The 11607-nt window shown below is 38.8% G+C and overlaps 1 protein-coding gene across 2 annotated transcripts in view; it reads right to left on the bottom strand.

The window, feature by feature from the left end:
* The window catches only part of PRDM6 (PR/SET domain 6), a 77114-nt gene that overhangs the window by 3802 nt on the left and 61705 nt on the right, over positions 1–11607 (bottom strand). For both annotated transcript variants that reach the window (XM_086868327.1, XM_086868328.1), the window contains exon 7: positions 4663–4839. In XM_086868327.1, coding sequence (XP_086724453.1) covers positions 4663–4839 — 177 coding nt within the window. The remainder of the gene's footprint in view (positions 1–4662; positions 4840–11607) is intronic.

Genomic DNA, 11607 nt, shown 5'->3' with positions numbered 1-11607 from the left:
AGTCAGAATAAACATCTGGCAAGGCACTTGGTTCCCCTGTCTTTCTCTTGTACCTGGATAACCTTCAGATAGTATCCAATGTGCCTAGGATTTTCTAGGCACTTCCAAATGATGTGGATGGTGCTTTCAGGACCATGTTTTTGGATATATAAGTACCTGGCTTATGGGCAGAGATCTGTATTAGGCTCCTGATTCCTCTTTTCAATGTGGTCCAGAGAAGTTGTTGCTGGATACAAACTGATAGAAAAGGTGAAGATAATAGTGTCACAGCAGTCAGCATTACTGTCTCACAGTAGGTAGGAATGGGAGGAAGGGCAGGAATATTTTTCTTCTGGATTGTGATGTTCTTTTATGCAGTCTCTCCCTCTATGAACCATTCTTTCCCAGCCCATCATAGCAGAAAAACTTCTCCCATAAGTGCTCCATGAGATTGTCCATAAGATTGGTGAGCATGTGTGTGTTCTTGTGTGCATATTCCTGTACCATAACCCATACATGTTTAATGTTGTGTTGGAAAGTTGAACAGTAGTCAAAATCATCAGAAAGGAAAAAGAGCTCCTACCTTATGTGACACCGAGCAACCACAAGGCTGAGCCCAAGCCTGAATGTTAGACATACCAAATTTTGGCTAAGCCTGCATTGTAGATACTGGCAATAATGACACTTATTAACTGATACAACATTAATTTCCACTTAGGGCCATCTGATGGCATTTGAATGGAATTTAAACAGCCCCAGATGCATATAGGTCCAAAGCAATGCCAAAATCCTCAAACAATTAGATACCATCAGTGAAAACAGGATCCATGTTATCTTCTTTCACAATGTGTACACAGTATACAATGTACACAATGAGTACACTGTAACTGTAAGGAGAAATATACTATAGCATTCAATCTCCGGTTTCCTGGTATGATTTGCTTGGGTGGAGGAGGAAAACAGAATTGCTCTTAAGTTCACAAGGTGCACCAATATTGTTGGGATATGTCTACAGTACTGGGGTTTCTGATTTTGTTTAGATAGCCCTCATTTCTACTGGTCTGTTTGTTTACCTCACAGTGCTTTCAAAACATCGAGAGTGAGGATTATAGAGAGGATTGGTTTAATTTGCACACTTATGTCAACCTCTGTGAAAGGCTTCGGACGGAGAAAATGCTGAGGGTCTACTTTAGAGAAAAAGTATTTTCCCTAAAATCTCTTTAATTTCAAAGTATTAATCTGATGTCAGATTAATACTCTCAAACATTTTAAGATTTCATTCAACAAGTACATTTAACACTGCATTTTAAACTCCTTTGGAAGGGTATCAAAAATCCAAGAAAAATTATCAACTAAAAATGATCCCTCTTAATCACTCTGAGATGTCAGTGCAGGTACAACATACATATTCAGCCTAAAATTAATGCTACCCAGCTCTGCATTTCAGTAGGAAATAATGTAAAAAACATGAGCTATTGCAGGCTGAAAGAATCTTTGACTCCTAAATATTAGATCTTTCTTTAACCCTGATTCTGCAGGCAACTCCCCTCACAATTTTTTAATTCTGCTGAAATGGAAACAGGGAGGGGGTGAGAAAAAATTAAGAGAATGGAGGTGACAAATAATTTTCCTTTTTCTCCTGCATTTTAATTTACTTAAGAGCTTTGTTCCCAGACTAGCAGCCATAGTGGAGACTTCAGTAAGATAAGAATACACAAAAACTTTACAGTGGTGAGGCTGGCTTGATAGCTTGTGATGACATGAAAAGTCAAATTCAGCTAAAGCTTTGCCTACAGATAACCTCACTTAGCATTGTTATCTTAATGAAAAGCAAATAGAAAAGTCTTCCACCATGCATCCAAAGCTACCTAGGACCTACAAAGAAAATGCCCTCTCACAGAAAAGCTTTCTAACCAATCCCAAATGCCCTCTTACAAAACTATTAATCTGAAATATTTTTTAACATACTGTCACCATATGCTCACCATTTTTAAAACCAACTTCTAGAAATAATATGCATATAAACATACTTAGTGTTTGACATTGCTTATAACATAGCTGCCTTACTGAATTAGAAATCATGAGATTTCATTCACAGCAGAAGCACATTTAAAACTGAACTTAGTATCACCTTCAAAATTATACATGTTATTTTTAAAATAACTTAGCTAGAATTTAAGTAAGTTATTTCTATCCATGCATGGCAATTCTTTCTGAATAAAATAAAATACTAGTAAAAATACTAGTTAAAAGAAATGTGTACTTCACCACAAATACAAACTTCTCTGAGGTACAGAAACACTATCTCAGCGGGCTTTTCCATCTTGTATTTTTTTCCTTTGTAACTATATACTCAAAATTCCTTATAAAAAAAAAAATTTAAACCTAAATTGCATGATCAAGAGATAGAAATTTTGTTTGTTCTATTTATGGTTCTTGCTTAATAGAATTTGTTGAGGGTTTTTTTACAAAATTTCTTAATACCAGATCTTGTGCACCCCTTTTCCAAAGGAGGAACTAAACAGTGATGAGACATCAAGATGAGCTGCAACTCTCTCTTTTCCCTCCAGCAGAGATAATAGATTGATTTCTGGATAAGTTTTCCACCCCTCCTCTCTCAAATGCAAGCAGTCCTGCACGAGAGACAAATCTGCCCTTCTGAACAGCTTGCAGGATCAAGGCTTTTGTGCCCTCTTATCTGACTAGCAGGGATGGGAAGATCTGCAGCTCCAGTTTTAGCGCCACGTCAAGTCACTAGTCAGCTTACTGCAAATTCTTCAACAAGCTATCCAGAGAGAAATGGTGCTACTGTTTTTTGTGCTTAAGGAAGACACTAAAGAAACATCTTGCACAATTGAAATTATGCCATACATCATAAAGAACCAGTACAAAACACAGACTTTTTTTTTGTTGTTGTTTCTCTGTCCTGCAACTTAAGGAATAGTCAGATACGTCCTGGAATAATACTTAAACACTCCCACATGAGTAAGACAAAACAAACAAAACAAAACAAAAAAAAACCAACCAAAAAACCCCAAACAAACAAATCCCAGACCTCTGGTTAGTTGTATTAAGCTCTTTCACAAATGAAATTGTGCTTTAATCAAGCCCATTTTGGGAGAGGGTAAAAAAATTAGTAAACCGAAAGGGAAAAATAATGACTCTAAATGGGGCAAAATAGCAGACCTATTGGAAACATGACAAAAACAGGATGTTAAGGAAAAAAATTAAGTGGAGTCAACAAGGTTACACATAAGTAACACCTTAACATTAAACGAAATCTATTTTCCATTTTGACCTGGAAGCCTCTTCCATTAATTACTAAAATCTATTTACACAGCAACTAGATAAAATCAATCTGATTGCTCACACCATTTTTGGCTCACTTTCTGTAGGCTCTGAGCATTCAACAGACTGGCTCAAGAGAGGTCGATATTCAGATGTTCTGAGTTTCCATGTTTTGCCTCCTACAACACTATCCTAGACATGATTTCTGCTATGCAAGTCCTTCTGTACTGGATATGCAGCATTTTGTTGCTGGCTCTGTCCCCTTGCCCCCAGCAAAGACATGTGTGGAGGCCATGCTTCCTTCCACCCTTATATGGAGGCAAAGCATGCTCACCAGTATCTCTGTCGGGCTTGTTATGAGGGGCTCTGACAGGCCCCATGGCTGAGCTCTCTAACAATAACCAGATCAAAAGCACAGTTTGGCAAAAGTAGGAAAAAAAAAGACAAACAGAGAAAAGTAGACAGAGAACAGACAGTACTCAGAGAACTGGGAGAGACACAAACCTGCTTCTACACTTATTCCCCTTCCTCCCAGGAACATGCAGGAGGCTTCCAAAAGAAGTGGTATCAATACATTAGGTGGAATTGCTCCAGTGACCACATATATATATTCTGAGCGTCTGTCAGTTCAGCCAAGACAAAGACACAAGTATGGGATATATTTCCTCTGCTTTGGAGAACATTTCCTGTTATGTAGGCAGAGTCTTACATGACAGAAGGTAAAATATACCTTCATCAGTGGTACTATGATTGGAAATGAGCACTGCTGGAAGATTTCTGAGGCAAGTACGTACTTAGATTTAATAACAGTAATTAAAAATTTCAGAAATTAACAAAGACTGTTTAATGTAAAATCTTTTTTATTAGGTGACATTTTTTTTCTTGTATCTTGGACAGCTGAACACTATCAATTTATTACTATGATCTTTCAAAACTTATGCCACAAATCAGAGTTACGTTTTCTATCCAGTGATTCTGAGACTAAAAGAAGGTGCTTATTTCCCCCCCATATATAACTAGAGCCAAATTAGCTTTTAAGTGAAGCTCCATCTACCTCAGCATATAGATATCAAAGAATCATATTCATGTTCTTACAGCACGGCCTGTCTCAGTCTTGATCACATTTTCAGCTGTGGTTCCCCTGCAGCAGCTTGCCACTTAATTAAACAATCAAGGTATCATTAGAGAACAGAAAATTATGCAAGGCTTTCAAGAAACCCCAAATCAAACCTGTACAAGTTTTTATTTTGACAGCACCACTATCTGTTTTACCTCGTGGTCTGACCTTGTCCTTCAAGGGAACCTCTGCCGAGTGCTGGTGATGCTGGTGAGCAGCAGCAATGCATTTCCCTCTCTAATCTCAGCTGGCAAAAGCTGCTAGCTTGGAGTACTTACTTGAAGGGCTTTTCCCCAGTGTGTGTCCGGATGTGATTGTTGAGTGTGGTGGCCCCAGCAAAGGCGCGCCCGCAGTAGCCACACTTGAAAGGCCTGTCGCTGGAGTGTGTGACGACGTGGTTCCTCAGCTCCGAGGGCTGGGAGAAGGACTGGGAGCAGTGACCGCACTGGTAGGGCCTGCAGTGGGAAGGAGAAACAGCACTCCATCAGCGCTTTCTGCCGGCATGAGCAGCAAACCACACGGAAGGGAGCTCCTCATCTTGCCAGTAATTTTCAAAGAGAACCGTGGGTGCACATCTCTGGGTCTTTCCTGGGAAACACATACCCAAAACTTCACTAAAGCCTCTCTAACAAACGCGGAATTCTTGGGCAGGAATTAGCTGAGAGTCTGCGGGGCCCACAAACCATCATTCAGAAAACTAGTGAGGCTGCACTGCTCATCATACGCCTGCCTTAATTCTCTCAAACTCAACACGGTACTCCTTAGTCAAAAAAACAAAAAATAAAAATCCACACACGCTGGGGCCGAGGGACTCATAAAATCCTCTGTCTGCTGGTGCCAGCTTCAGTCTTACTTACAAATGTATGTCTGATGGTTGTGTGTATATCCTAGTTGTATTCTGTAGCTATTCACAATTACACTCCTCGTATTGTTTTGGAGGTGCTCAGAGATCACTTATTTCAATAAGAGACTTTGAAAAAGTGATTACAGTATTACAATTATCTTTCTGTTCTCCTCTTTCTGTTGAAAATCTTTGCATTTTATTAACATTTTTCTCTCATCTAGATTGAAAATGCCTTTTTTGGGGGATCTTGAAAGGAAACCTAGAACTCAGGTTTTCAAAAACACATCTTGTTAAAAGTAAACATGACAAACAAACACACAAAACTGACTGATAGGTTACAAATTCAGAATCATAAAAAGTAGACTGCAAACACAGAAAAAAAAAAAGGCTACAAGACAGCAATGTGAGGCTGAAATGTCTGCTGAAATGCTAACTAAAATAAAATGCCAAGAAACCATGTCTATATATTTCTGTTTGGTAAAAGTGGTTTAATATCAACAACCTACAGGGGGTTGTTTTCCATTTCACATTTGTTTTAATTTAGTAGCAGAGTCCTAAATGTTTATCAGACTTTTTGCTAAGAAAATTAAGATTTTTTTATTTTTTTTTTCTGGAGGGATAATAATGATTTTTACCCTACACAACATTTTAACTCTTGGTGTCTGTGTTTCCAGAGCCAATGGCCAACACAACTTAATTGCTCTCTCTTTAATAAATGTATGTGTTTAAATGGCTAGAAACCAAAACTAAAGGGAAAGAGACAATGGTGACCAGGCATGTACAATTCAATTAAGTGCAAAATAAAGTGAACTATCTCATTTGTCAAGTGAACTGCTTAATTGTGGCTACTTGCATCACTGAACACAAATACTATTATTTTACAGTGCTTCAGAGCACTGAACCCTGATTGTAGAATTTTTTAGCTTGATTAATAGCTCAGTATTCATCAATAACTCAATAGCTTACAATTTTAATTACTTGCATTTGAAAATCTAACTACTCTCCAACAAGTTTGAGAGTAATATATAAAAGCTGTGGAAAGGTAATTTAGATGATGTGGCCCTTAAAGATACACATATATACATAAAATAATCTTTTTAAAAAAAACCAAAAACCAACAAAAACCAAACCAACAAACAAACAAACAAAAGAAGAAAAAAAAATATGCCAGGAAACCCAAGATAGTTTTTATCTGTTTCTCTTACAAGTAGAAACATCCCATTTTCTTGGAGTCCAAAGTTAATTTGCACAGAAAATATTTATCAAATTTGGTATGAAATTTCAAGAAAGATTTCAAGATTTCAAGAAGTCTCAAAACAGAGAGAACTGATGAATGCAGTAAACAAACACTTTTAAGCAAAATAATGCAATAATATATTCCATATCCAAGAAACATTGATTTTTTTAGTAATGAAGGAGACCATTAATGTCTATTAGCCTCTGGTTATCTACTTTAAACAGCAATGACAAAAAATGATACAATGGTACATAAAACCAATTAATCTTTTGTTTTTTGTTAAAGTGATAAATAAATCAATGTAGTTAATTTAATGCATTGAAAATTCACACTGTATCTTCTCTGTAAACTGTCAAAATTTCAAACCAGATATAAGTGAACACTGTGGTGCCAAACAACATGGGTTCTTTGGCTCAAAATAAATGTCTTCTTTACAAAATACTCTGAATATATTGCACTGTCTTATGGCCAAGAAAATAAGCCCTGTAAAAGATCACCTATTGTTAGATCACTTTGACTGTATTTCTCAGATTCATCCACATCATGGGAGAAAAACTATTAAAAAAGTTACCCTTCTCTTTGTAGAGGATGCATTCACCCAGTTTATAGCCAGATAATTCTAATTAATACTAAAACATACAATTTTTTAAAGTTTAGATAAATTACATATATTAGGCAAAATTATTTTTTAAAGGAGAGCCTAAAAATTCATTCAAATAACATAACATCTGAAAAATGCTCTAATATGCACAATTGTGAATTTAAGTATGCCAGCTTCTGAATAGTACTATTTTTCAAAGAGCAAAAAATATTTTTACATTCAATAAGTAGAAAAGTTATCGTTCTGTTCTCTGGTAACCACGCTCAGAATTTTTTTTTTTTTTTTTTCTTGGAAGAAAATAAAATCAATATGTTATTTTTCAAAAAAAAATGAAAGCGGTGCTGAAGGAGTGAGCACGAGCGATGCTCGGTTCAGTGAGTACATTGACATGGGCAGAGCATGCCTGCCTTTGATGTAGCAGTTATGTCTTCTGCCATCACTTTTGTCTGCACAGGGACAAGGAATTAAGATGGTGACTTCGCTATAACAGAGTTTTGCAGACAAGTAGGAGCAGCAGCAAAGTGACAGAAATGTTGGTCTTCATAGGTTGTACTTTCAAAAATCCACTGCTGGGCTCCCAGCTCAGAAAAACTCATTTCCTTGGAATAACCAGTACATGTATTGTGCTCTCTTGAGCTTCACAGTATCCTCGTGAATCAAAATCTTACCAGACAGTAATTTTGAGTTACAGTTAAGAATAGCCAAGCTGACTACAGCAATGTGCAGATGAGAATGATGTTCTGACAGCCATCAAAGGTAGTTCTAATGGTTTTTTTATTAAGAATCTAGTTACATGGGAGATTTTAGCTCCACATCCTTCTTTTTGAGCTTAAAAAAGGAAATCTACTCCCCCAGAAGAAAATTTTCCTGTTGGAAAAATTACTCTGTTGTTATTAATCCCATGCATCACTGATAAGCTATCTAAATTTAGTGACCTTTAGAATCCATCAGCTTTTTCTAGAGACCTTAAACCTACAGTCTCTGACTATGTGATGGCCCATATAGGAACACGGGCCATCTAAACTGAAATTTCTGAGAGCAGTTCTAATGAAATAGTTTTCAGGTTTTGTGGCAATTTATACTTTGAGCTTTTCCAAATTGTGCAAGACACATTTTTCAAAATGAAAACACTAAGGAGTAAATTTTAGTCTCTAAACTAGACAAGTCTTTTCCTGTCTTAAAATTTTCTTATTTTTGCAGCTGATATTTTTCTGGGTGAAACTTCATCACGTATGGGACCAGTACAAAACTCATGCTTCCCTAAAAGCTCATGCTTTGGGCAGGGAATGTAGAACCCCTAGTATGCACAAAGCATGTTAAGAGAATAGAAGAATCCATATGCTTTCATCTGAAATAGCTACTGAGAGACAGCTGTATATTTAGGTTAATTCTTTCTAGATTTTCATTCAGCAAAACTGACATAGCTTTTATTTGTCTTTTACTATTCCTCTGCTAAAAGCATATATTTTCCAGATTCTGACTCCTAAGTATGTATTATAAACTTATTTTCTACATCATAAGTTATTTACTCTTTGAATTATTAGAACTTGAAAAATTCAATCAGTATTTTCCACTGCATTTTCAATTTATTTCCTTTAGGATGAATAGGATTTTAGTGTGGCCTCTTCAGAAGTGAATTTGCTCTTTTCAAGGGGCATATGGAATTGTGGTGCAATCCTTAGAAGAGTGAGTTCTTGAGAACTTGTAACTTTGTCACTGAAACTCTCTCAGTTCAGTGGGACAAAATAGCACAACACTGTAACTATATTTTCTTTCAAAAAGAGCTAGAAAAGCACCAGCTGAAAAGAGAGACTGGCATGTGACTGAAAGTGCTTTTCCTCCTGTTGGCTACTAAAAAGTAAAAAACCAACATGATCATAGTATTATAGAATGGTCTGTTATGAAAGGGGGGGGGTTAAAGACCGTCCTGTTTCCAACCCCTTGCTATGGCTAGGGACACCTTCCACTCAAGGCCCCAGCCTATTTGGCCTTGACCATTCCCAGGACAGGGCATGACAGCAGACAGCTTCTCTGGGAAAATTTAAAGTCTGTCTCATTATCCTTACACTAAAGAATTTCTTTCTTACATCCAATCTAAATTTAACATCCTTCAATTTAAAGCCAGTATCCCTTGTCCTATCACTAAATGTCTTCACAAAAAACCTCTCCAGCTTTTTTGCAGGCCTCTATGGGTACTGGGTAGCTCATATAAGGTGTCCCTGAGCCCTTCTCTTCTCTACATTGAACAGCCCCAACTCTCTCAACCTGTCTTCATCCCTCTGATCATCTTTTGGGATTGTTCTCTGGACTCTCTCTAGCAGATCAACATCCTTCTTATGCTGGAATCCCAAGAACTTGACCTAGTGCTCCAGGTGAAGAGTTGAATAGAGGGGGAGAATCATCTCCTGCCCACCCTTCTGCTTTTGACATAGCTCAGGACAGGTTTGGTTTTCTGGATTGAGAGTGCACATCTGGCTCATGTCCAGCTCCTCATCCACCAGCATCTCCAAGTCCTTCTCCTCAGGGATGCTCTTCATCCAGACTGTATTTGTGCTTGGGATTGCCCTGACTCACATTTAAGACCTTTCATTTGCTCTTGTTGGACTTTATAATGTTCACACAGTCCCACCTCTCCAATCTGCCAAGGTCACTCAGGATGGTATCCCTTCCTTCCAGCATGTCACCTGCTGCACACAGCCTGGTGTCATCAGGGAACTCGCTGACGGTGTGCTTGATCCCACTGTCCCTGTCACCAACAAACATTGCTGTGCTAAATAGCATCAGTCCAAATAGCAGCCCCTGAGTCTCCACTTGGAGGTTGAGCCATTGACCACAACTCTTTTGAGAGCAACTTTCCAGTCAATTCCTTATCCATTGAGATATCTGACCATCAAATAAATCCATGTCTCTTCAATTCAGAGACAAGGCTGTTGTGTGTAAACACTTTGCACAGGTCCAGGCAGATGACCTCAGTCTGTATTCACCAACTCTGTAAACACTCTTGTAGAAGGCTACCAAATTTGTTAGGCAGTGGAGGTATTTTTCCATCACCAGGAACTTCACCAGACTGCCATGACCTCTCAAATATGACAGATAGTTGCTTAGCTGCTTCATCCATTTCTCTCAGGACATGTACATGTTCCTCACCAGGCCCCATGGGCTTGGGCATCTTCAAGCTCTTTAAATGGTCTTCAATCTGATTTTCTACAGCTGGCAGTTCTTCATTCTCACAGTCCCTGCCTTTGCCTTCTGTGACATGGGTGGTGTGACTGGAACATTTGAAGTTATTGACTAGTTCAGCCTTTTCCATGTCCCGGGTCACCAGGCCTCCTGCTTCCTTCTAGAGGGCCCACATTTTTCCTGGTCTTCCTTTTATTACCAATGTAACAACAGAAGCTTTTGTTGTCCTAGATGTCCCTGCCCACATTTAATCCTATCAGGGCTTTAGCTTTGCCAGAGGGATTCCTGACTGCTTAGACAATCTGTCTGTATATTTCCCAGGTTACCTGTATGTTTGAGGTTTGCAACCTCTGGAGGCTTCCTTTTTGTCTTTGAATTCATCCAGGAGTTCCCCATTCATCCAGGTAGTTTTGCCTGACTTCCTCTTTGCTCATGGGCTCATGGGCTTGGAAGTGGTGATTTATCTCACAGTCTCAAAGAGTGGGACACAGAAACAGGACAGTGTTTCTCATTGTTACAGGGCAGAGGCTGCCATGCCACAGCCTCTGCTAGAAGCCCCACAAGCAGGGCAGGCTGAAGTGGGACCAGCATCAGCTTTCAGGACCAGGCCTTCAAACAATGCATGGCTTTCTTAGCACAGCTGCAGTCAGGAGTTAGGTCACAGTTGTTCCCATAGGAAGATTTTTTCAGGAATGCCTTCTTCTAGCAAGTTGAATTAAGGCTGGAGAATGAAGTGACACCTCAGGATACTGCTAACTTGCACAGAGAAACATCCCTAGCATCAGCAGAGCCATGGTGGCTCTGGACTCCACATTCCCTGCTGCCTTGGTGTTCCCCTTAGGCAGCACCACTGCTGTCCTCAGCACCTCAGGCACCATGCAGCAGCAAGGATGGCAGAGCTGGACCTGCTGGGAGTTCTGCCACCATCTGTCACAAATGCTTGTAAAGAAGCTAGCAAAAGCAGAAAGCCAGCACACCTGGAGCATCTGCAAGCTTCTGAAGCCGTCAGGGAGAGTTGCTGCTCTGTGCACCTGCTGTTGTTGTTATTAGCTCTGAGTACTGGGCACTTGCAAACCTTTATGAAAAGATTACGCAAAAACCAGCATTAAATTCACCATGAAGCTTGTTTTGACTGAGCAATACTCAATAAACAGAAGTAGACAACTCTTGCTCAAAACTCTTATTTTGTCTAAGTCTGCTTTGGAGAGGTTTAAGTCAAGGTCAAAGACCCAGAACCTGTAAAGAAAATATAAATGCAAAATGGACTAATCCGTGGTCTTACAGAAAAACATCTATTAAATTGCTAACTTCAACTTCCTGTTAAAAAAACAAAACAAAATAAAATGAAACAAAACAAGCTT

Source organism: Cyanistes caeruleus, chromosome Z, assembly GCF_971803275.1.
Source record: "Cyanistes caeruleus chromosome Z, bCyaCae1.hap1.1, whole genome shotgun sequence".
Lineage (NCBI taxonomy): Eukaryota > Metazoa > Chordata > Aves > Passeriformes > Paridae > Cyanistes > Cyanistes caeruleus.
The sequence above is the reverse complement of the archived record's forward strand: the minus strand, read 5'-3'. Positions and strand labels throughout refer to the sequence as shown.